This window comes from Cricetulus griseus, chromosome 6 (assembly GCF_003668045.3).
Source record: "Cricetulus griseus strain 17A/GY chromosome 6, alternate assembly CriGri-PICRH-1.0, whole genome shotgun sequence".
NCBI lineage: Eukaryota > Metazoa > Chordata > Mammalia > Rodentia > Cricetidae > Cricetulus > Cricetulus griseus.
This window is the reverse complement of record NC_048599.1, coordinates 89827398-89854827: the sequence shown is the minus strand read 5'-3', so window position 1 is coordinate 89854827 and position 27430 is coordinate 89827398. Positions and strand designations below refer to the sequence as shown.

Here is a 27430-nt window from a genome sequence, read left to right as displayed (position 1 = left end):
AGTCTTGCCTATAATGATAATACAAAGGATACAAGTAATGTCCTTCTTTTTCAATGTATTACCATATAAAAACTTTGAAAATAGATTTTTCTTATACAATACATACACAATGTATCTTGTTTATATTTCCTTCTCCTGTTACAATTGCCCCTCAGTCCCTCCCTACTGTCCCTCCCATCCAGATCCACTCACTTTCTGTCTCTCATTAGAAAATAACAGGCTTCTAAGAGATAACAACAAGCATAGCAAAATAAAATACAATAAAGATAAAACAAAAACCATTGTATCAAATTTGGACAAGGCAACCCAACAGAAGGAAAAGAGCCCAAGCGAAGGCACAAGAACCAGAGATCCTCATTCACATACACTCAGAGTCCCATACAAATACTCAACTGAAAGCTATAATATATATGCATCAGATCTAGTGCATATCAGTGCAGGCCCTGGGATAACAGGACATACGTCAACATAATAAAAGCAATATACAGCAAGCCAACAGCCAACATCAAATTAAATGTAGAAAAGCCTCAATCCAATTCCGCTAAAATCAGGGACAAGACAAGGCTGTCCACTCTATCCATACCTCTTCAATATTGTCCTTGAAGGATAACATTTATAATGCAGTTAGAAATTGTATTTCTTTAGGGAAGTGGCAGCAGCAGGTTCTCCACTAGGCTGTATTGGCTCACCACCTATAGGTTTGTAGTAACAAGCACCAATTACCTCCAATTGAGTGTCCCTGAAGTAGAAGTAGATGGTTGTTTGTTATCTGTAGAGTAGAAGTGACATTAATGTACATTTCAGGACTTCTTGGTCTGATGGATATGGATATTGTAGTGTTCATAGGTATTTTCTTCTTTGAAGAAACTCGTGTGATTTTAAATAACATTTTTTGGTATGAAAATAAAAGTTTGTCATTCATTTTGGATATCATACATGTCCTCAGTCTTTTTCTGAAATCTACCTTATGAGCAACAGTAGAGGCCTGCCTTGAAAACCTGGGTACCAAACATACTTGTTATTGCTAGAGACTATATTAGCCTATAAGTGTATGCCAATCAGATAACACACTATTCTATTCTCTAAACTCATACCTTTGAATTGTAATCTCAAAGTACATTTGCACAAAAAACATTAAGTTGTAACATTTTTATTTAAATATAACTTGTGTTGCATCAAGCTTTTGCATAAGTAGTTGCAGTGTGAATGGTAGAACAATAGGCTGCCTTGTGATGTAACACACAAATGCACTTTTCTCTACGCAAAGAAAGCTTATCAAAATGAAATGAAGTAGCACAACTTTTTCATAAAACAGTAGGCCTAGTTATATCTAGTTCATATATCTGTGGATTTCAAAAAAGTCAAATATAACTGAAAAATGGTATTAAGTTGTAGGTTTTTAAAAATAATATGAAATCAAAAGATGCAAATATTCTTGAATATTTTTTTCTCACAGAACTTCTATTTTCTCATTACTTCATTGTGCTAGTGGGGTCTGTTGTTTCAACCTTCAATAACAAGAGATATTTGTTTTCTCACTCATTCCTGATGGCTGCTTGACTTCGTGTGCTCATATTGTTATTATTCTCATCACATACTTTTCTATAATATTCAATATTTTTATTTCTCATAGTCAGAAAAACTAATTCCCTTTGCCAATGTTTTGGCATTGGAGAGAAATGGGAAATTTTATCTTTTTTTCATAGCTACTCAAATGACAGCTTTATAGAAAGATATGATAAAGCCAAAGCACACATACTGTTTAATATCTGTGTTTATACCCATAGAAGTGTATGGGGATTAGGATTGGAAGATGGCAGGTGGAGTGGGCAGACAGGAGAAGAAGGAACTGGGATTGGTATGTAAAATAAGATTGTTTTTAATTTAAATAGAAATTAATTAAAAAAAGAAAGAAGAATAAATGGAAAAAGTAAACAGATTTTAAAGAGAGCAAGGAGAATTTGTGAGGAAGATTTTGAGGCAGGAAAAGGGAAAAGGAAATGATATAATTACACTGTAATCTCAGGAATCTATGGAATATTTTTTTCAAAAGAATAACAGGAGCTTTATTCACGTGGTGACATGTCTGACTTTGTCTGGATTAGAAGAAGCGGGGGTCTTGACAGTGCTGGGCACAATTGCAACAGCCTTTCACCACATTTGCTTTTTCACGGAGACTCAGATTTATGAATGCAAGAGGGCTCAATTTGGAGGATTGGGGAGAAAGCATAAAGTAGATTCTTTGTTATGCATACTTATGGTCTAAATCCTACTTTTGTTGTGATTATGTCCAGACATTAAGAAAAAAAAAACTGTCCAAAGATAACCAGTGAGCTCTGTCAACTCCATTTGCCTGCTCCATGGAAGTCAAACTTGTAAGTTGGAGAGTTATTTTACTGAACACCTACAATTTCATGTAGTATTGGTATCATCCTCCAATGCAGTTTAAGCAGAATGGATATTAATTAGAATGAAAATGCTAATCTAATTGCATGGTTTTAAATAAATAGAGAAAGTCAAGTTGACACATGTTTAAATTTGGATGCATCCACTATTCTCCGAGAATCTGACTTTGTAGTAACTGAATAAAACAAAATCCATTAGAACTCTTTCAAAGTAAACAGGTTTTGTATTTTTATTATATCCTATGTTGTAAAATTTCATGAACTTGTGATTTTATGTTTCCTAAATAGTTTCCTAAACATAAGCCACAAGATAACTGAGTCTGTGTTGGTTTTGTTTAATATATATATATATATATATATTGTTTTGTTTAATATATATATATATATATATATATATATATATATATCTGAGTCCTACCATAACACCCTATACTATACTTATCAATAAAGTACTACTTAATAAATGTTTGTAGAGGTAGTTTGTAGTGCATTTTACAAGTGCATTCAGGCATATCACTATAAATAGATTATTGTTTCCCAGGATAGAGAAGAAAGGGGCAAGCCTGGTTTAACGCCTACAGAGTTTACTGACTGCCTCATACTAAAACCCAATAAAACAATTTGGCCTAGTCCTAATTTTAGAAACAAATTTTAGAGAAGAGTATATGGCAAGGCAATTTGAAATGAGACAACCAATCAATCAAAGGCCCAAGCTAAAAAAAAAAATAGTCAATTCCCAACAGTACAAGTGATAGGGAATTGTGAGAATCACTGTTCTGAACGTTTGTAGAACACAAAATGCTCTAGGTCTCTGGCCTGCTCAGCAACATTGAATAGACTGATAGCATTTATATGAGCTTGTGCACCATACCAATATCACATTGATTAATTTCTACTATGAATGCAAATGAATAGAGCAGCCAGTTCAGTTTATAGTAGAATGCTTGTGTTTAAGATACTTATGGAATAGTAACTCTAAAGTCATATGTCCTTTAAAAATGTTTACTGTAATAAACATTTTATAAAAACATTCAGTTACAACATACCCTGCAAAGTTGTAATGAACAGTGGAAATAACAAGAGATATTTTACAGTGATCATGGAGAAGCTCATGAGGCCTCAAGTCTACTCAAAGAACTACAGGCAAGTAAGGTATGCTGTGAGAGGAAGAAATAGTCTTTCCCAGGGAAGAGCACACCAATACAAATTAGTTATTCACAATCAAATGGTCAACCCTGAACACACACACACACACACACACACACACACACACACACACACACACACACTACACAGATTGAGCAGGTTGTATTTAGGTATCTAGGAATACATATTTATATGCAAGTATGTTACTATTAATGAAAAAGAACCATGAATTTGAAAGAGTACAGAGAGGGATACATGGGAGGATATGAAGAGAGAAAAGGGGATGTGAAGAAATGACATAAATATATTATAATCTCAAGAAATAAAAATGGCTTTTTTAGAGGGGCACCACAGTTTACAGGCTTCCATAAAATGTTCCTATGGAATCCATTTCTATGTATAATGAATATATAACAATGAAAATGTAAAGGAAAAAGTAAATTCTGCAAATTAAAATTATTAAAACTTGTATGTATGAAGATACAACTATGTAATTCACTTATGTTAAGAATTTAAGTGTTGCAAACAATAAACAAATTCCATGAAGAGTTTATACTAAAATTTCAAACTAGTGTAGAAGATCCCTCTGAATATTTCAAGGTTTTAGACATTCCATATAAAGCATTGAGGAGCTTACCATAGTCTTGGATGTTATAAAAAGTCAGTACCATGAACTCAATCATAGCTTGACTGTACTTATCTTTCTGATTTTTCTACCTGTATCATTTATGAATGATATTGGAACCAAGATTCCTGATCCATATATAGAGAAAAGGAGCATAAATCTCACTCAGTCATGCTCATAGAATCTGAATATTTTCTGATTTGTATTTAGAAGAGGAAACATATTTGCTTCTAAAATGATTAGAATTATGTCTCTGTACACGGTGCAGAGAAACCCTGACTCCAAAGCAGGAGGTATGGTTATGTGTTGCTAACATAGATAGTTGTAAGAGTACATTTTCTAAAATAGTTTTAGTTTTGGAAATAGTCTTTTGCCTCTAGATTGGTATACTGCCTAGTTTTGCTTATATAGTAAGATAAAATGATACATTAGACACACTGACATCTAGTCATTGGAAAATAGTGAAATGAAGTTAATACATTGTTCTCATTCAGAACAAATGACTGTATATATACTGTTCTCCATGTACTAATAAACCAAATTTTCTGCTAGAATAGTGAGCTGCTACTCTTCAAAGCAAGATAATGAATTGTTAACTCTGGGTTTCATTTGTAGTGTAAGATAATGTAGCAACAATAACTGCATATTTTATAATTAAATATTTTTGCACACATTAACCTACATTCTCTAGTAGATCTCCTGAAGTGTCATGCAGGAATGGTGGAAATACTTGTACTTAATTTATGGGTGAGATCAGCAGCATCCTTACCAAAACTCACATAAGCACATTTCATGTTCTCTGAGCATCTCATATGGGAAATGATTTACTTAAAGAGTTTATTAAGAGCCTCTTTTACATCCTTATTCCTCAGGCTGTAGATCAAAGGATTCAACATGGGGAAAACCACAGTGTAAAATGTTGAAACAATTTTGTCTGTATCTAAAGAATAGCTGGTGCGGGGGCGAGAGTAGATGTAAAGAATGGAACCATAGTACAAGGTCACAGAGATGAGGTGGGAGGAACAGGTGGAGAAGGCCTTGAGGCGGCCCTGGGTGGATCGGATTCTGAGGATGGTGGCAATGATGACCAGGTAAGAGGCCAGGATTAGCGCAATGGGCATCATGACATTGGAGGTCAGGAGGAAGTACATCAGTGCCTGGTATCCTTCCTTCCCACCACAAGCCAACTTCACCAAGGGAAGTAAGTCACAGAAAAAGTCATCAATGATGTTGTCATTACAGAAGTCAAAGGTAAATGTTTTCTTGGTGATGATGGAAGAATTAAAGAAGCCACCCATGTAAGAGGCTGCTACAAAAAATGCACATAGTTTTATAGACATGACCTGAGAATAAAGCAGTGGCTTTGCGATGGCCACATAGCGGTCATAAGCCATAGCAGCCAGCAGGTAACACTCACTGTAGTCCAGTCCAGCTGAGAAGAAGAACTGAGCCACACAGCCAGCAAAGGAGATGCTCTTGTCTTCAGAGACACAGATCACTAGGATTTTTGGAGTGTAGACAGTAGACAACCAGAGATCCAGAAAAGACAGATTTCCAATGAAGAAATACATGGGTGTGTGGAGTCTGGAGTCACTGCAAATCAATATGATGAGGGTAGTGTTTCCTAACACAGTTAAGGTGTACATGATGAGAAACATCACAAACAGGACCAGCTGCACAATGGGGTCAGAGGTGAATCCCAAGAGGATAAACTCAGATACTGTGTGGTTGCTCCTCTCCATGGAGGGAAAGATTCTCACCTTAGAAGACAGAAAATGAGAATTGTTTACTAATGACTAAGCTGAAAAAAAATAGCAGAAGGGCAAATCAGACTATTCCTCCTGGTAATCATGAAAATCTTAGATGCAACACTCTACAGGTTCATTTAGAAATTACCTCTCTGATCAGATCTCCTACACTTCTTTCCATTCCTGTCATTACCCTCTTTACGGCCTTGTATAGGATATATTCAATGCATTAGTAGTTGTTTCTACCTGTTTTTAAAATGCTTGTCCTTCTTGTATTTTTACAGGTGTAACTTTCATAGTCTCAGTGTTTAACATAGTCTCAAATGCCTTTATAAATTGTGCTAATCAAGCAATCACCTGCAATCTACCCCCTGACCTTTTCTTATTCATTTCACATCTGTTCTCTCCTGACCACTCACCATTACTTAGTATCAATATTCCATAAATTTAACTCTTTTCCTCTTCACTATGAAATTGTGTATCATTTTTTGTGAAACAATTCATACAAAGTAAAAGTAGTTTTAGCACAAGATATAACTACAAAAGATTGTCTGTTGAAAAAACTTTAAAATTTGGCTTCTGATGACAGTCCTTACTGTTTTTATTCATAAAACTCATAATTAATCACTTAGACCAATTTGCCCTGAGTCAAGCACAGCTAGTATTCACATGTAGTACTTAGTTTATTCCTTAGGGCACTCATATTCTATGTTCTGAAGTATTAATTTCAATATTTTCACAAATTACCTAATTGAGGTTTGGTAATTATTCAACAGGAAATTTTAATTTGTTTGTTTTGAGACTTGCTACTTAATCAGAAAGCCACTCCTTTTCATCAGGTTATCAGTTTTATCTGGTAGGCTCTGTGGCTCACTTAGGCTTTGATAATCTACAAACCAGAGGATAAACCAAAGAGGTAGTGGATGTTTGCAACCAGGAAGTCTTCAATAAAATTTCTTAAGAACTGACCAAATCATCTGCTACCAGATTCCTATGTATTTCTTGTAAAAGATAACCAACAATACCAGAAAGATTCTACCATCACCATCTAATGTAGAACACTTACCTGCAACTCTCACAGTCACACACAACAGAACACTACAGGGTGAATCCAGGCAACTTATTCCTGATCAGATTCCCTTGTGTACACGATTTCTTTCCCATCTCAGGGGCTCACAGTTTTGAAAAGTATCTGATAAGCAATTAAGCAAAAGTCTGTTGATTTGCTAGTTCAATGCAAAATAGTAAAATTAACAAGATGATGTTTATTATTATGCATAGAAACCCACTCTTTTCAAAACCACTCTATTTTCAAAGACTCAGAAATACATATTGTAAATAATATTATAGTCAAACAAATATGTATGGAAGTAACTACCTTGGTAAAATCAGGACAAGATAGTGTAATTAGATTTTGTGTCCAATGCACTTTCTGTTTAAAATTCATGTTTGTTCTGATAGGATGATGAGGACTTGCAGAGGATAATAGTTTAGCATATCCATAATTTATAACCACTAATTTTTGAGACTGAGTCTCTTGTATTTTAAACTTTCTTTGAGCTTACTCTGTAGCTATGAATGTCTATGAACTTCTCATCTTCCTTTCTTCATCACCCATATTCAGCAATTACAGATATCTACCTCTTGTACACCTTTATGGTGTGCTGGGATGGAATCCAAGATTTTATGAATATTAGATAAGAATTCTACTGACTGAAATACACTTCCAGTTCTGAATGATACTCTTATGAAATTTGTTAGATATTTAGCCATACTGCTTTGGGATGAAGTTCACTAGTTTTATTATTATTATTATTATTATTATTATTATTATTATTATTATTATTAATTCAAGTTAGGGAACAGGCTTGTTTCACATGTAAGTCCCCTCTCCCTCTCCCTCCCCTCACCCCCATTCCTTCTCCCCCACCTCCAACCTACCCCCCACCCCATCCACCCACCACTCCCCAGGCAGGGTAGGGCCCCCAACCGGGGCTCCACAAAGTCCACCAAATCTTCCTGTGCTGGGCCTAGGCCCCTCCCCATGTGTCCAGAGACAGAGCGCATCCCTTCAAGTGGGATGGGCTCTCAAAGTCCCCAACACACACCAGGGCAAAAGGCCAGTCCACCTCCGGAGGCTCCAGGAGTGCAGCGGCCTCCCCATTGGCATCCATGATCAGGGGGCTGGATCAGTCCCGTACTGGCCTCCCAAAGAGCGTCTGGGATCGATATGCTTTCCCTTTTTCAGGCCAACTGTTTCTGTGGGTTTCTCCAACCTGGTGCAGACCCCTTCATTCTTCATTCCTCCCTCTCTTCAACTAGGTTCCAGATTTCAGCTCAGTGTATTTCTGTGGATGTCTGTCTCTGCTTCCATCAGTCACTGGATGAGGACTCTAGGATAGCATAGAGAGTAGTCATCAATCTCATTCTAGGGGAAGGGCTTCTAGGCCATCCTCTCCTCCACTGCCTGGACAGTCAGATCGTGTCATCCTTGTAGGTCTCTGGAGATCTCCCTAGTTCCAGATCTCTTTTCGGACCTATAGTGGCTCCCTCTGAGAAGTTCACTAGTTTTGCGTTTCTATTTAGATAGATTTTGGAATAGTCACCTCTACTATGACTTACCAATCATTTCTTGAATTTAAAATCATTAGAAAGATGGCTTTTTTTGGTAATAAGACAACTTTGGCTAATGTCATTGTTCTTTTTCAGCAACGTGACATAGTGAGAGTAATTTATTAACATTGACATTATCCTACTAGTTTCTTCCAAGGGTTTTTTTAGTTTTGGGTACTTTGCTTAGTACTTCATAAACATATTCTCAGTGAGCCAGAAAATGATCTTGTGGTATAAATGTGATTATTCACATTTTTATGATTAATCATCTGAAACATAGAAATAACACTGCATGTTTCTGGAGAATAAAGGAAATCAAAGGACTTACCCATAACTATACCCTTCATGCCATAATAGGGACTCATCAGGCAAACTGTTCAAATTGGTTTAATAGTAGTATGATAAATAATTTTTCATATTCTGACCGGATCTGAGGCCTGGGTCACAAGAGTAGTTTAATTTCTGTTATTATATTCTGGTCAAAAGGCTGTGGCTGGGAAGATCATAAGTCCAGGGAAACTCTAATATAGTGCTTTGCTAAATTTTCATGTTGTCAAATTCCCTTCTTAAAACATATGTTTATATTTGTAGATTTTTACTATTTTCAACTTTCGTTAGACAAACTTTTTTTTTTGTAATGAACAGAATGTAATGCAGAAACTCATAATAGGTCAAAGTGCTGAGAATAAGGGATTGTGAGTATTCAGACATAGATAGGCAAGCTATATCAACCCTTGCCCAACCACAGCAAATAGAAGAGGAGTTGGAAAGAATATAAGACAGAAGGATGAGGAAGAGTGTTGTGAAACATTGTCTTCTGGTTATGGAATGGCCAATGCACACATCAGCTCACAGCTGCTATGATTTTCTTCACAAGACTTGCACAAGATCAAAACCACCAGAATTTCAGCAAGGATGGAGAGGGGCTTCACTCCACTCCTACCTGAGAAGGGATTGGCAGCTGGTGGTTCCTGAGAGTCCCTTTTCTTTCATTATGTGTCTGCCTCTGGGTTGTCCATGCCCCAGTGGATGTCAGCACAGCCATTTGCACATGGTCAGAATAATTGAAGCTAGGGGACTAATGAAAATAATAGTTAATAAAAGGGATATGAAGTCAGGGAAAGATGGATTCCCAACTAGTGGAAGTTGGAGGGGTCTGCTTGATATCAAAATTCATTGCATATGTGAATGAAATTTCAAAGAATAAGTAAAAATATTTAAACATGATTAAAATGATAAAAGATACTTTCCTATGCAGATATGTCAATAACAAATGACATGATTTTATTCATTTTGGGCTAGTAATATCTGTAATATATATTAGACGAATAGAGCTTAAAGTTTCCAAACATACAGGAGTGCTGAGGAGGAGGTATTACCATGTTTTGTTAATCTTGATTGTCAGTTTGAGTACATTTGGGAGTAACTGTAACCCATGCAGCTGGGTATACCTGTTGGGGATTTTTCTTGCCTCTGTTATTTGAGAATAGAATAATTACCTTAAATCTCAGACATATCTTTTCGTGACATCCTGTAGAGGACATGGCAGAAGGGAGATTTGACTTCCCTCTGCTTGCCCCCACTTTCACTGGTGATTTCATTTATCCTGACCCATTCCTTCACACGTATTAGAACATATTCCTTTAGTATTCCAATGTCAAATGAAAACTAACAGTTGTCTTGAATTATTGGAACATCCAGTATCTTGGAGGGGATACCTACTGAATCCTCAGATATTCTGTCAGGAGATGGTTATTGTTGAGCTACTTGTACTGAAATCTGTAAATAACTCAAATAAAGTTATTATTTATGTTCCTTGGGGGAACCCTGTCTAATACAGATTGTCATACTATGAATGTTTCTAGGGAAAAGGAATAGTAAGTACGATTTTTTTAAGTACCTGGAGAAGTCTTGGCAATTTGTCAAAAACTACAGTTACTGTGGGCTCCCTTGGTAATATGGAGAACACTGAACACCTATCTTTAGCAAATATCTGATGGGTTTCCTCTGGAATAAGGAATTTAGGGACACTGTATATAAAATTCTTGACAATTTGTAGAAAAATAAGTAAATACTGATGCTGTTTGGTTGTTTCTAGCATTTCTGGATAAAGTAACTAAGAAAATGTATGAATTTTGAGATAAAATTAAGCAACTTTCAGGATACAATGTCAAAGAATGAACTGAGGAATATAATTGACTGACACATACACAATCTAAATTTTCCAAGTGTGGCCTGGAAGAGAATCTTTTTCTAGAAATCATAAAGCTCAATTTTCAGAAAATCAAAATGAAACTTGCTTAAGAATTATGGCTGAATTCCAGCTATAATTCAAGTCCCAGACTCAGAGGGTCTTAGAGGCTAATGTAAGGGCACTCACTGACTGATAATGAATGGGTTCCTGTAAATTGGGATGGGGACATGTGGAAAGACTCTACCAAGGTTGTGAACTTTTAACCCCCAGATTCTGAAGGGTTTAATCTCACCTGAGATAGTCTCTTTACTCTTAGCAGAGGCTGCATCCCAACTTCCTCATCCTATAATATTGCCCTTTCCATCTTTGTGTGAGCCTGCTTATCTGACCACAAAGGAAGAAGTGTAACACTTAGTAGTCCTATTTAGATTCTAAAAGAAACACATTCCTCATTTGGGTGTGTTACTATGGCCCATATTCTAATAAAATTGAAGGCTGCTAACTCTGTATGGGGCCTGGAACAGAAGAAAGTTTTTCAACATGTCCACGCTGCTTGCAGGTTTCTATGACAGATGAGATGCTGTTTGGAGAGTCTATGTCAGGCCCCTAGAGGTTAATCACAGAGGAAAGCTTGGGGTTTTGCAAAAAAGCTTTACCATAATCTGTAAACTACTGTTCTTCCTTTGAGAGACAGCTCTGGACCTAGAGTTGGGCTTTGGGAACTGAAACTTTGAAAATGGACCACCTACTTTCTAGATGAACTAAGCTGACAATCATGAGGTAAGTACTATCTGACCCACCAATTCATAAAGCAATCTATTATCAAATGGAAGTAATGTGCATGTGTTCAGAACTGAACAGGTCCTGTGACATTAGCAGGTCACATGAAGTTGCCAAAATGCCTGTTTCTGTTAGTCTTGCAATGACTTCTTTTCCCACCTATGCACATATAGCCTTTTGAGGTGTGTCCTATGATTGATTGACTGAGGAAGAGAAGATTAGAGCCTGGTTTATTAATAATTCTTCACCTTATGCAGGTACTATTCAAAATTGGATAGCTGCTGCTCTACAATCTCTTTTTTGAGACGACCCTGAAAGACAGCAGTGAAGGGAAGTCTTCACAGTGTGCAGGGAAGTCTTCACACTTCAGGCAGTATGCCCATTTTTCTTGGAAGGAGAAGTTAGCTGACGCATTTACTGACTCATGGGTTGTAGCCAATGGATTGGTTGGATTGTCAGGAACTTTGAGGAAGCATGATTGGAAAACTAGTGAGAAAGACATTTAGGAACAAACACATGGATAAATTGGATAGATCACTTTGAATGGGTAAAGGATGTGTCCATGTAAATACTCAGCAAAAGGTGGCTTTGGCAGAGGAGAAGTTCAATAATCAAGTATATAGATTCACCCATTCTGGGGATAGTCAGCCTGTTTCCCTAGGCATCCCTGCCTTTGCCAAATGGGCCCAGGAAAAAATTGATACAGTGGCACAGATGTAGTTTATATATGGTCACATGAACATGGGTTTCCATTTACCAAGAATGACCTGGCTACAGATGCTGCTGAAGGCCAGATCTGCCAACAGCAGAGACCAACTTTGAGTCCCTAATATGGCACCATTCCCTAAGTATGACCAACCAGCCACCTGATGGTGGGTTGATTATTTTGAACCACTTTCTTGATAGAAAATACAATTCTTTGCCTTTACTGGAATAGATACTAGTTATTGATTTAAGGTCCTTTTTTTCTTTTTCATTTAATGCTTATGCCAAAACTTACCAAATGCTTTATCCACCTTCATGGTATTACATGCAACATTTCTTCTGACAAATGAACTCACTTCACAGCCATAAAAGTGTAATAGTGGGACTATGATCATTGAATATATTGGTCTGTGTTCCCTGAAATCCTTATATATCTGGCTTCATACAATGATGCAATGACATCTTGAAGACACAATTATAGCATCAATAGGTGAAGGAAGTCTAGAGGGCTAGAGTTAATTTCTCTACATGGCAGGAAGGATATGCTTTTGAACAAATGCCCAATATATGGTACAATTTATCTCACATCAGGATGCACCAGTTCAGGAATCAAGGAGTGGTAAAGGGAATGGTTGCATTCACTGATACCCCTAGAAACCCACTAGGGAAATTTTTCCTTCCTCCTCCTGTAACCTTAAAGTCTTCTGGCCTTTTAGTTTTAGTTCTAGACAAGGAGCACTCTTACCTGGAGATTCAAGAGTTTATTGCATTGAAGCTCAGATTTTCCTTGGTCATTTTGGGCATCTGATTCCTTTAAGTAAACAGACTATAGAAGTAAAACAGTGTTAGAATGGGGTGATTGCCTTAGTCTACCATGTGGAAATTGGATTACTTCTCCACAGTGGAGGTAACTAAAAACCAAGCCATTGGGCACATCTGTGAGGAATTTTTCTTGGCTTTATTATTGGAGGTAGGAAACCCACCTTAAATTGGATAATTTGATATTGGAAGATTCATACTAAGTCTGGGCTACACCTATGATGATAACCCACAGAAAAGGACATGCCAGAAGGAAGCTTGTGGTTTCTACCAGTTTGCCCTTTATTTGCCAACCCATTATCTTGAATTAGTCCTTCACTGCTGTTAGAGTCTACTTTAGGATTCCAATGTGATTGAAAACTGGTCTCTTGGACCTTCTTGGGACATTAGCAACAGGTTGGGACATCCAGTCTTATGGATTGAAAAACTCCTGGATACTTGACCTTTCCATCAGGAAATAGTCATTTTGGACTACTTATCTCACAGACTATAAGGCATTCTAATAAATCCCTTACTAATATGTAGACATATTAGTTTATTCTATCATTTCTGTTCCTTTACCCTGACTAATACATACCAAATTACCCTCTCTTATCAGTACTGTGAATTATGATGTTATATTTCATTACTGTGCATAGTTACTACACATAAATAGAAGAAAAGTAATTGTAAAAATGAAGAAAGAAGATATTTGTAAACCCTGAAGTCCTCACTAAAAATTGACTGGAAGAGCATTTTTATCTTTGATTTTCTTTTTCTAATGCTAGAAGAAAACAAAGATTGATTGTTTGAAACATCAGAACACAGTGCTTTGTAATACTTTTGAGCATCCTTGGTGTCACCATCATTATCCCCACTTCACAACTTCAGCAACATAATAAGAAACTTGATTGGATAATGTGGAGCAAAAGGTTGGATCTACAATAGAATTCGTGAAACACTGTTGGTACCTTTACTTCCAGCACTGAACTCATCCTCTACAGAAACAGAAGACTGGCAATCTAGTGGGAATAGCATAGGTAGTCATGAAACTGCTCTGGAGTTATTTGAACCTCATTTCTCAGGGGAAATATGTATATGTGTTCATTTAATTTATAAGTCACAGTATGTTTGTATCCAAAATACTTGCACCAAGGCTGAGGATTTAGTTCAGTGGTAAATTTTTTACCTTGAATGCATAAGTGTCTGAATCAATCCTCATAACCTTTTTATATAAAAATAATTCTATACAATGTATTTTGATCATATTCTTTTCCCCTCCAATTTCTCCCAGAGGTTCCATAACTCTCAACTTTCCAAATTCATGTTCTCTCTTTCAAAACTTTAAAAATAAATTATTAAAATCAGAGCAAGGAAGCACACTAATAAGACAAAAATTATCAAAAGGAAATAAAATATAAAGCACACAAAATAACATGAATTCTACACAGACACTCACAACTGGACAATGTGCAGAGAATAAGAAACTTAGATCACTCAGTCCTAAGACAGATGACTTTTTCAAACCTTTCCCTATGCTAATGAGGAAATATATGATTACAACAGCCAGAGGTGGTAGATGACTCCCAGTAAGTAGTGTCTTAAAGATACAACAGGGCTGATGCACATATGAACTCACAGAGGCTATACAACATGCATAAGACCTATATAAATTCAAAACAAACAAACTCCCAGAATGGAGAAAATTAAGTAAATGGACACAAAGTCCTACTCCTAACCAAGAATCTATTTGTGATTGATACTGTCTGTGAAAACAAAACTAATTTTTCTCCAGTGGTGTACATCAATTACATTCTATGGCAAGCATCACGCTATGTATTGACAAATACAATAAGGATTTCATACTTTTGTATACTTTTTGTGTTTTGTTTTGTTTTTGTTTCTATGCTAGTTTATCTTGGTTTACATTTTTTCCAACTTTTTTATTTGAATTAGAAACAGGATTGTTTTACATGACAATCCCAGTTCCCTTCTCCCACCCATCCTCCCCTACCCCCCCCCAACCCTTATCTGTCACATATCTTTTCTGCTCCCCCTGCATGGCGAGGCCTTACATAGGGTGTCATCAGAGTCTTTCGTATCCTTTGGGATAGGGCCTAGGCCCACCTCCGTGTGTCTTTGCTCAGAGAGTATTCCTCTATATGGAATGGATTCCCAAAGTCCACACCTATGCTAGGGATAAATACTGGGCTTGTACAGAAGGTTCCATAGATTTCTGAGGTTTCCTCACAGAAACCCATGTTCCTGGGGTCTGGATCAGTCCCATGATGGTATCCCAGCTATCAGACCTGGGAGCAAGATATCCTGGATGTTCAGGTCACCTGTTTCTGTGTGTTTCACCAGCCTGGTCTGGACCTCCGTGCTCTTCACTGGTCCTTCTCTGCATCTGGGTTCCAGTTCAGATCAGTGATTAGTTATGGGTGTCTGCTTCTACTTCCAACAGCTGCTGGATGAAGGCATATAAGTCAGTCATCAATCTCATAATCAGGGGAGGGCATTTAAGGTAGCTTCTCCTCTGTTGCTAAGATAGTTACCTGGTGTCATCTTTGTAGATCTCCAGACATTTCTCTAGTACCTGATTTCTCTGTAATCCAAAAATGTCTCCCTTTATTATGATATCTCCATTCTTGTTATCGTGTATTCTTCCCCTGACTCAAACTTTCTGCTCCCTCATGTCCTTGACATCCCTCTTGTTCTCCCCTTCTCATTCTCCTAGCTCCCTCCCTCCTCTTCCCGTGCTCCTAATTTGTTCAGCAGATCTTGAACCTCTCCCCTTCTCCAGGGGACCATGTATGTTTCTCTTAGGGACCTCCATGTTTATTAGCTTCTTTGGCAGTGTGGATTGTAGGGTGGTAATCCTTACTCTATGTCTAAAATCTGCATATGAGTGAGTACATACCATGTTTGTCTTTTTGTGATTGGGTTACCTTGCTCAGAATGGTTTCTTCTAGTTCCATCCATTTTCCTGCAAATTTCAAGATTCCATTGTTTTTTTTTTTTTTTTTTTCTGCTGAGTAGTACTCCATTGTGTAAATGTACCACATTTTCTCTATCCATTCTTCAGTTGAGGGGCATCTAGGCCGCTTCCAGTTTCTGGCTATTACAAATAGTGCTGCTATGAACATTGTTGAACATATGTCCTTTTTGTATGAATGTGCTACTTTTGGGTATATGCCTTTGACAAGGAGAGAGTGAGAGCGACAGCAAGAGAACAAAAGAACATGAAGTTGGGTGGGAGGGGGTGGGAAGGATCAGGGAGGATTTGTGGGAAGGGAAGGATATTATCAAAATAAATTTCATGAAGAATTTTTAAATAAGCTGAATGTGGAATTGGTTTAATTGGTAAAGTAATTTTCTTGTAAACATTAGACTTGAAATCAATTGCCAGTACCCATGTGAAAAAGTTGGACTGGTGGAACATTGCTGTTATCTCACTTGGGATGATGTAGATAGGTGATCCTGGGGTTTGATGTACAGTCAACCTAACCTAGTTGATGAATTCAAATCCAGTGAGAGACCTGCTTCACACACACACACACACACACACACACAAGAAAAAAACCCCGGTTGGACTGTGCTATCTGGGGAATGGCAGCTTAGTTTTTCCTTTGGAACTTAGGTTAGGCCCAAACTCAAGATCAATTTTACTTTAAACCTGAGATGATTGAAGCATAATGTAATTAAATGATACATAAAACTTAAGCTAAGTAGATGAAGCCCTGGGATTTTGATATGTCTTTGTATTCACTGTTCTCAGTCTCATTGTGGCCAACTCTGAAGTAGAAAATTAATAGATCTTCAGATGGTGTGATGCTCAACAAGAGCTTCATAACCACCCTAATATTAAAGAAACAAAATTCCTCTCATCAAGGTGGTCATCTGAATTCTGTGAACTACTCTTTTAATGGTCTGGTATGTATTTCTGAAGAATACACAATACTCATATGTTTGATTATGACAATAGATATGGGAAAAGAAACAATGAATTTGGGCTTATGGAATGATTAGACAGGACTGCAATATATATTTGATTGAAATTCTTCTTCAGTGTATTTATTCATCCTCTCAGGAAATGTGATTCATGGACTGCGTGAGAAACAAGACAGTGAGCAGTGAAAACCAATTAATGAAACATGCCCTTCTGAGATTGGTGTTCTCCCTAGTGAGGAGAGACAGAAAACTAGATGATTTAGTAGTTTTGTGACTGGTTATTTCTTGAGTGTTCTACAGAAGAAAAGAAAAACATGGAAAGAAAGTAAAAGCTTTTGGGGAGTGAAGGGTGGGTATCCCATGACCAACCTCTTCACCTCCCTTCATATCACATATTTATGAGAAACCATAATGGTAAAATAAATTCTAAGCAGAATTGGCATCCAGTGAAAGTATTTTGACTTTTAAGTCTGTTTGACCCACAGATACAGTGAGCCTGTGTAACTAGCTGTGCCTATTCTCTGGGGTGAACGCAGCCTGCAGACTATTTCCCCCAGTACTTCATCTTAGAAGTGCCCTTTCCCACCTCGCTAGATTATCAGCTACTCTCAGGAGAGTAGGGTGACCTTGGCTGAATATCTGCAACCTAGACTTATTTGCTCAGCTCTTTAAGATGTGAGGAACAGAAAGGTCTCTTAAAAAGTTGGAGAGTGATTGCCATGGCTAGAGATGCCTTGGAGTAATTTATAAATCCTACCTTTTTCTGTTGATATCAGTTTGATGTATCTGACATCTGTCCCTATACATGCAGAATGAAGATAATGTTGCCTTGTTGTGCTTGGGTTGTGATAACAGGATGCCATGCAGTGGTGTCTTAAATGATATACTATTCTTTTTCAGATTTTTACAGGTTGAAGGAAGTCCAAGATCAGGGTGGATAGATGGTTATCTTTTAATGAGGTCCATTTAAAATATTGGATGTTTCCATCTGAGAGACAGAGAGAGAGAGAGAGAGAGAGAGAGAGAGAGAGAGAGAGAGAGGAGGAAGGAAGGAAGGAGGGAAGAAAGGAGAAAAAGGGAGAGGAAGAGGGATAGGAATAGAGAGGGGCTAGATTTTCTTCTCATCAAGCCACTTATCTATTCAAACTAGACCATCAACTTTACCTTCTTGAATTTCATCATTTTCCCAAATATAGAATTATTGGGTTCATCAAATGTATAGGCACAAATGCAAGTTGAGTATCAATGCAACAATGCTAATGTGTATAAATAAGTTATCTTAAATATCAAGATTGGCTGGGGACACACATTTCTTCTACACCTTTTCAAACTCCAACCTCTTATAATTTATTTTAGTTTTTGTATGCAGGAGAAAAAGATCATATGTCTGAGGGTGTATTGTGGAAAAGGATGCATGTGCACATGTGTGCATGTGTGGGAGTCAGAGGACAATCCTTGATGTTCCTCAAAGCAATCTGGCTTGCATTGTTTTAGACTGGCCTATTGTCCATCAGGTAGGCTATACTGGATTTAGTGAAACAGAGTGATACTTGTACCTTGGTCTCTTTAGTACAGGGATAACAAGTATACACTAAAGTTTCTGGTTTATTTTTTAAAGTGGTTTCTTGGTATAAACACATTTCTAATTTTTTCATCTTGGAAAACTTAAATTATTATATTATTTCTTTGTCCCAAATCTATTCTTTCTAGCCATGACAAGTTCCAGAAATTACTATTATAATGTAGATTTGTTTTATTAATTTTATACCATATATATCTGAGTTCATGCAGTATGTGCTTTTTTGCATCCGGACAAATTCATATGGCCCATATTCCCTAGTGCCATCCTTATAGCTAAAAATGGCAAGATTTATACAAACTTAAGTGTGTGTGCGTCTCTCTCTCTCTCTCTCTCTCTCTCTCTTTCTCTCTCTCTCTGTGTGTGTGTGTGTGTGTGTGTTTGTAGTGCCTTGAAGAAAATGCTCTGTAGACACAAGGTTTTGTTTTCATGCCTGGGTTCTTCTGATGACACTGAAATGAACACAAAAGTCTTCCCCAGGATAGAGTAGAGGAAAGCTTGGCTTAATGCCTACAGAGTTACTGCCTGCCTCTTACTAAAACTCAAGGAAATAATTTGTCCCAGTCCTAAGTTTAGAACCAAATTTTAGAGAAGCATATTTGGCAAGGCAATTTGAATTGAGACAACAAGTCATTTGAAAGCCCAAGTAAAGATAATTAATCAATTCCCAAGAATTGCTCTGAACTTCTGTGGAACACAAAATGCTCTAGGTTTCTAGCATGCTCAGCCACATGGAAGATATGTACTGCCAGACTTCATACGAGCCTATATCCCACACAAATATCATAGTGATTAATTTCCATGAAGAATGAAAATGAATACAATAACCAGCTTAGTTTATAGTAGAAGGTGTATGTTCAAGAGGCTTATGGAATAGTAATTCTAAAGTCATGTGTCCTTTTAAAATGTTTACTGTAGTAAACATTTTATAAATAAGCTCAATTACAACACACCCTGCAAAGTTGTACAAATAAAACATGTGTTGAACAATGAAAATAACAATGGACATGCTACAGTGAACAAGGGGAAACTCATGAGGCCTCAACTCTACTCAAGGAACTACAGGAAACTAAGGTGTACTGTGAGTGGGAGAAACAGTCTTTCCCAGGGAAGAGCACACCAACACCAATTAGTTATTCACTATCAAATATTCAATCCTGAAAACACACACACACACACACACACACACACACACACACACACACACACACACAAAATATGGATTGAGTAGGTTGTATTTAGGTATCTAGGAATACATATTTACATGCATGTTTGTTACTATTACTGAAAAAAAGAGACCATGAATTTGAACGAGTGCAAAGAGGGATACATGGGAAGATAGGAGGGAGAAAAGAAGATGTGGAGAACTGTTGTGAATGTATTATAATCTCAAGAAATCAAAAAATGGATTTTAAAAAGTGTCGCCATCATTTATAGGCTTCCATGAAAATGCTTCTATGGAATCCATTAGTATATATAATAAATATATACCAATGAAAATGTAAAAGAAAAAAGTAAATTCTAAAAATTAAAATAATTTAGTATATCTCATATGTCTGAAGATACAAGTATTCATTTCAGTTATTTTAAGAATTTAAATGTTGCCACTTAACAAACAAATTCCCAGAAGAATTTATACTAAAATTTCAATCAGCGTGGAAGATTCCTCTGAAATTTTCAAGGTTATAAACATTCCATATAAAGCATGAAGGAGTGCATCACAGTCTTAAATGTTCTAAAATGTCAGTACCATTAACTCAGTAACAGCTTGATTATATTTACCATTCTGCTTTCTTAGCTTTACTATAAATTATAGATGATACTGGAGCCAAAGTTCCTTTTCCATATAGAAAAAAATGAGCATACAGCTTGTGGTATGTATGCTCATGGTATCTGAATGTTTTCTGATCTGTATTAAGAAAGGAAACTTGCTTTCTTTTCATTTCATTGGAATCAAGTTTCTGTACATGTGCAGAGAAACCCTGACTCCAAAGCAGGGGAGAGGAGTACGTTATTCTGACACATTTTTGAGTACATTTTCTGCAATTGTTTTAGTTTTGGAACCAGTTTTGACCTCTAAATTGCTATATTTTCTAGTTTTGCACATATAGTAAGTTAAAAGAGTATGTTTGACACACTGACTTCTAGTCATTGGAAAATAGTGAAATGAAGTCAATACAATGTTCTCATTCAGAACAAATGATTGTGCACATGAATCCACCATATTTTCTGTATACAATCATGAGCTGCACTCTTCAAAGTAAGACAAAGAATTGTTTACTCTGGGTTTTATTTGTAATCTAAGAAAATGTGGCAACAATACAAGCCTGCATATATTATAATTATTTTCACATACATTAACCTACTTCCCTAGTAGTCTCCTGAAGTGTCATGCAGGAATGGTGGAAATACTTGTACTCTTTTGGGTGAGATTAGCAGCATCCTTACCAAAACTCACATAAGCACATTTCATGTTCTCTGGGCTTCTCATATGGGAAATGATTTACTTAAAGAGTTTATTAAGAGCCTCTTTTACATCCTTATTCCTCAGGCTGTAGATCAAAGGATTCAACATGGGGAAAAACCACAGTGTAAAATGTTGAAACAATTTTATCTGTATCTAAAGAATAGCTGGTGCGGGGGCGAGAGTAGATGTAAAGAATGGAACCATAGTACAAGGTCACAGAGATGAGGTGGAAGGAACAGGTGGAGAAGGACTTGAGGTGGCCCTGGGTGGATCAGATTCTCAGGATGGTGGCAATGATGAAGAGGTAGGAGGAGGCCAGGATTAGGGCAATTGGCATCATGACACTGGAGGTCAGGAGGAAGTACATCAGTGCCTGGTATCCTTCCTTCCCACCACAAGCCAGCTTCACCAAGGGAAGTAAGTCACAGAAAAAGTCATCAATGGCATTTTTATTACAGAAGTTAAAGGTAAATGTTTTCTTGGTGATGATGGAAGAATTAATTAAGCCACCATGTAAGAGGCTGCTACAAAAAATGCACATAGTTTTATAGACATGACCTGAGAATAAAGCAGTGGCTTTGCGATAGCCATTTAGTGGTCATAAGCCATAGCAGCCAGCAGGTAACACTCACTGTAGTCCAGTCCAGCTGAGAAGAAGAACTGAGCCACACAGCCAGCAAAGGAGATGCTCTTGTCTTCAGAGACACAGATCACTAGGATTTTTGGAGTGTAGACAGTAGACAACCAGAGATCCAGAAAAGACAGATTTCCAATGAAGAAATACATGGGTGTGTGGAGTCTGGAGTTGCTGCAGATCAACACGATGAGGGTAGTGTTTCCTAACACAGTTAAGGTGTACATGATGAGAAATATCGCAAAAAGTATCAGCTGCATGATGGGGTCAGTTGTAAATCCCAAGAGGATAAACTCAGATACTGTGTGGTTGCTCCTCTCCATAAAGGAAAAGTTTCTTACCTTAGAAGACAGAAAATGAGAATTGTTTACTAATGACTATGCCGAGAAAAAAAGCAGACAGGTAAATCAGAGTATTCCTCCTGGTAATCTCAGAAATCAAAGATGAAGCACTCTACAGGTTTATTTAGAAATAACTTTTATTTAGTAGCCAAATAATACTTCTGGAATATTGTTTTTATTTCTATTGTCATAAAAAACTAGAGAAGCTCTTTACACTCAACTCATATTTTTATTATTAAATATCAATGTTAATAACCAAATTTACTTATTATTAAATATCAATGTTAATAACCAAATTTATATATATATGTAAAATATACAAAGACATAATATGGACAATGGGAGCTGTCAGAATCTTACTTCCCTACAAATTCAGTGGCCTGATGTGACTAAATATGTAATTAAATCTGAACCTTATCTGACTTGATAACTATATTATTTGATGTCATTGTTACTTCATTCTGCTGAACACCAACTAATTTTCCTGTTCGCCTGTTCTCATTGCTGCCTGAGTTGCTTTTCCCTTTCTTTAACTTCATCTTCAAAGTTTTGTTATGCCTACTTTTGAATTTTAATAAGATTCATGAATCAATTTCTGTGCCTCTTCTTAACATTCCCATAAGTCCTTGGTGAATACATCCTGATAGATTTAAATGCTCAACACATGTGAAAGATTTTAATGCTGTATTTGTTGGTTGTCTTTCTCTCATATACTTTAAGTACTTGGGTTCTTAGTATCCTTAACTGGAGGTCATCTGAGAAACTGAGGAAAATGCAGTTCTGTGCATTGCTCCCTTCCCATCTTTCTACCCTGAGGAGAGAGGCATTATTCCCCATTTCAGAAATTCATTCAGACACATTCTCTTCTGTGCTAAGTTTCACACTGCCTCTGGTTATTTAGCAAATCAATCCCAGGATCTAACCAGTGTTGCACTGCTCTAACATATGTCTCCTCCATGAAGTCACTGTTGTTCTTACTTTAACCTGTATTATTTTTAAGTCTCTGTGCTTCCTCCTAATTCTGTTTTTACTAGACCTGAGTCAACATGGCATCCAGAGTGGTTATGTATAAAATTCTGTTTATCATGGTGTTCTTTTGTTCTAAACAAAATTTTTGTTTGAATTTTTTCTCAACCTATTCTGAGAAATATCCATAATCCTCACAAAGGTACTGAGGCCATATGTGTATCCTTGGCCCGTATTACCTCTCTGATTAGAACCCCAAACGTCTTTCCATTCCTTTCATTACCCTCTTTATGTCCTTGAATAGGATATATTCAATGCATTACTACCTGTTTTTAAAATGCTTGTCCTTCTTGTATTTTTACAGTTCTAACTTCCATAGTCTCAATGTTTAACATATTCACAAATGCCTTTTTAAAATGTGTTAATCAAGCAATCCACTGCAATCTACCCCTGACCTTTTCTTATTCATTTCAAATCTGTTCTCTCCTGACCACCAACCATTACTTAACATCAATATTCCATAAATTTAACTATTTCCTCTTCACTATGAAATTGTTTTTTTCTCCATTCATTTATTTAGTTCATAAATAAAGTCATGCACAATTATGATACACAATACAGTATGTTCACAATGGCCTGGCTAAATTAAACCAATTAACATGTTTTATCACACATATTCATCATTTTTTGAAAACACTTAAAGTATACTATCTCACAACTTTTGAAAAATAGCATATTGCTATCAACCATATTTATCATGCTCTTAGTACATCTCAAGACTTCAGAGAGTCCATGGCTCTTTTCCAACTGCAGTTTTATATCCTTAAACCAATTGTTTCCCCATTGTTAAAAGACCCACATTGAAGCCTAATAGCCACAATTCTGCTCTCTGATCCCATAAGTTCATCATTTCTAGGTTACACATAAAATTGAAATTGTGTGACATTTGTCTTCCAGTTTCACTATGAAATTGTGCATCATTTATTGTGAAACAATCCATACAAAGTAAAAATAGTTTTAGCATAAGATATAATTACACAAAGATTTTCTGTTGGCAAAAAACCATGTAAATTTGGTTTGTAATGACAGTCTTTACTCTTTTTATGCATAAAACTCATAACTAATCATTTAGACAAGTTTGCCCTGAGTCAAGCACAGCTAGTATTCACATGTAATACTTAGTTTAATCTTTAGGGCACTAATATTCTATGTTCTGAGGTATTAATGGCAATATTTTCACAAATTACCAAATTGAGGTTTGGGAATTATTCAACAGAAATTTTTGTTTCTTTGTTTGTTTTGAGACCTGCTACTGAATCAGAAAGCCATTCTTTTTCATCAGGTTATCAGTTTCTGGTGGGCTCTTTGGCTCTCTTAGGCTTGGATATGTTAACTTAGAGACAAGAGAATAAAGTGAAGAGGTTGCTTATGTTTGAAACAGGGAAGTGTTCAATAAGATTCCTGCTACCAGATTTTTATGTATTTCATGTAAAAGATAACCAACAATACCAGAAAGATTCTACTATCACCATCTAAGGTAGAACACTTACCTGCAACTCTCACAGTCACACACAACAGAACACTACAGGGTGAATCCAGGCAACTTATTCCTGATCAGATTTTCTTGTAATCAGAAAGATTACATTTCTTTTTCATCTCAGGGGCTCACAGTTTTGAAAAGTGCCTGAAAGGCAATTAAGCAAAAGTCTATTGATTTGTTAGTTCAATGCAAAACAGTAAAATGAAAAAATGATATTTATTATTATGTATAGAAAACCACTTTACACAAAACCACTCTGATGGGGAATGTACTACTATGTATGTTTATCTTATTGATTATTGAATAAAATACTGTTTGGCCAATTAGACAGCAAGTTAGATGGAACAAGGAGTCAAAGAGGATTCTAGGAAATGTAGTAGAGAAGTGCTGATCCAGGCAGGAAGTGACATAGCAAGGAGACTCATATTTAAGTGAAAGAGAAACAGGAAGGGCCCTCTTTTTCCCTTCCTCCTCCAGTGGCAGGATGTGATCCACCAGCCAGGAGGGACGCCAACAAGGCGTCTGATAAGATAAGTCTTATAAAATATAAAGATTTATGATAATTAAGACTGAGCTAACAGATGAGGAATCCTAGTCATTGGCCAAGCAGCATTAAACCTAATACAAGTTTCTGCATATTTATTTGGGCCTAACTCAGGCAGGCGGCTGGCGTAAAGCTCACACATGGCGGTGGGGCTCAGGCAGCTTTTGGCAGAAAGATTTATGGTAACACCACTCTATTTTTGAAAACTCAGAAATGCATATTTCAAATAATATTATAGTCAAACAAATATATTTGGAATGATTTCCTTAGTAAAATCAGGACAAGATAGTGCAATTAGGTTTTGTGCTCAATGTACTTTCTTTTTAAAATTCACGTTTGTTCTGATAGGGTGATGAGGCTTTGCAGGGGATAATAGTTTATTACATTGGTAATTTATAACCACTAATTTTTGAGACAGAATCTCATGTATTTTAGGATCCCTTTGAGCTTACTCTGTAGCTAAGGATGTCTGTGATCTTTTCTTCATCACCCATATCCTGAAATTATAGATATAAACCACTTGTTCACTTTTATGGTGTACTGTCATGGAACCCAAGATTTATGAATGTTATTTAAGCATTCTACTAACTGAGCTCCACTACCAGTCTGGAAGGACACTCTATGAAATTTGATGCATCTTTAGTCATACTGCTTTGTGCTGAAGTTTATTAGTTTTGAGTTTCTATGTAGATAGATTTTGGAACAGTCACATCTACTGTTACTTACCAATACTTGTTGAATTTAAAATCATTAGAAAGATGTGTTATTTGGTAATATGACAACTTTGGCTAATGTAATTGTACTTTTTGGCAACATGACATAGTGAGAATAATTTATTAACATTCACATTATCACATTAGTTTCTACTAAGCATTTTGTTGTGTTCAGAACTTCACTAAGTATTTTATAAACATAATCTCAGTGAGCCATAAAGTGTTCTTGTAGTATAAATGTGATTATTCTCATTTTTATGGTTAGTAATCTGAAACATAGAAGAAACACTACAGGTTTCTGGCAAATAAAAGAAATCAAAGAACTCACCCATAAATATACCCTTCATTTCATGATAGGGACTCACCAGGCAAGTTGTTCAAATTGGTTTAATAGTGGCAAGATAAATAATTTCCCACATTCTGATTAGAGACCTGCTTCACAAGAATAGTTTCATATCTGGTATTGTGTTCTGGTCAAAAGACTATGTGTGGGAAGATCATAAGGCCAGGAAGACTCTATTATAGTGCTTTGCTAAATTATCATGTTGTCAAATTCCCTTCTTAATATGTATGTCTATATCTGTAGATTTGTACTACTTTCAACTTTGATTAGATAAGCGTTTTTCTTTTCTTTTTATTGTATAGTGCACAGAAGCTAATGCAGAGACTCATAATTGGTCAAAGTGCTGAGAATAAGGGATTGGGTGTATTCAGACACAGATGGGCAATCTATATCAACCCACACCCAACTGGAGCTCAGAGAAGTGTTGTTGGAAAGAATATAAGACAAGAAGGATGAGGAAGAGAGCTGTGAAACATTGTCTTCTGGTTATTTGATGGCCAATGCATGCATCAACTCAGAGCAGCTATGATTTCCTTCACAAGACTTCTACAGAATTTCAGCAAGGATGGGGAAGGGCTTCTATGGCTCCACTCCTACCTGAGAAGGGATTGGCAGCTGGTGGTTTCTGAGACAGTGTCACTTTTCTTTCAGGATGTTCCTGCCTCTGGGTTATCCATACTCCAGTGGATACCAGCACAGCCATTTGCACATGGTCAGAACTCATTGAAGCTTGGGGACTAATGATTATAATAATATGTAATAAATAGGATATGAATTCATTGAAAGATGAGTTGATGAATACTAGTAGAAGATGGAGGAAAGTGGTTAATATCCAAATACATTGCATATGTGAATGATATTTTCAAAGAATAAATAAAAATATTTAAAAAGGATTAAAATTATAAGAGATACTTTCCTATGCAGACTCATCAATTATAAATGACACAATTTTATTCATTTTTTGTCTAGTAATGCCTGTTGCACACACACATGCATATATATATATATATATATATATATATATATATATATATATAGTTTGTATCCCAAGACTAATAGAGCTCAAAGGCTCCAAACATACACAAGTGATGAGAAGAAAGTAATACCATGAGGTGGTTAATCTTGATTGTCAACTTGAGTACATTTGGAAGGAACTCTATACCATGCACCTGGGTAAACCTGTGCAGGGTTTTCTCTGCTCTGTTGTTTGAGATCAGAAAAATCACCTTAAATCTAGGCCACATCTTCTGTTGATATCCTGCACAGGACATGGAAGAAGGGACCTTTTGCCTTCCACCCACTTGCCCCCACTTTAACTGACTCTTTCCTTCACAGGTG

The 27430-nt window shown here is 36.5% G+C and overlaps 1 protein-coding gene, 1 non-coding gene and 1 pseudogene across 4 annotated transcripts; 1 reads left to right on the top strand and 2 right to left on the bottom strand.

Annotated features, from left to right (window-relative positions):
- The first annotated feature begins 9 nt into the window (after positions 1-9).
- LOC100756845 lies at positions 10-26983 on the top strand. 3 transcript variants are annotated; one of them, XR_004770414.1, is made up of 5 exons: positions 10-1858; positions 2295-2375; positions 3500-3557; positions 11426-11511; positions 26395-26983. It is a non-coding gene; the product is annotated as an olfactory receptor 9G4 (transcript). The 3 variants fall into 3 exon arrangements; XR_004770416.1 differs by lacking the exon at positions 3500-3557; XR_004770415.1 differs by lacking the exon at positions 3500-3557 and having other exon boundaries at positions 11422-11511.
- On the bottom strand, positions 5001-6031 carry LOC100757711 (olfactory receptor 1013). Its single transcript, XM_035446058.1, has one exon. It carries the CDS (start codon positions 5916-5918, stop codon positions 5001-5003), a length of 918 nt encoding a protein of 305 aa, XP_035301949.1. The 5' UTR covers positions 5919-6031.
- On the bottom strand, positions 20945-24580 carry LOC100758287 (annotated as a pseudogene).
- Positions 26984-27430: the final 447 nt, after the last annotated feature.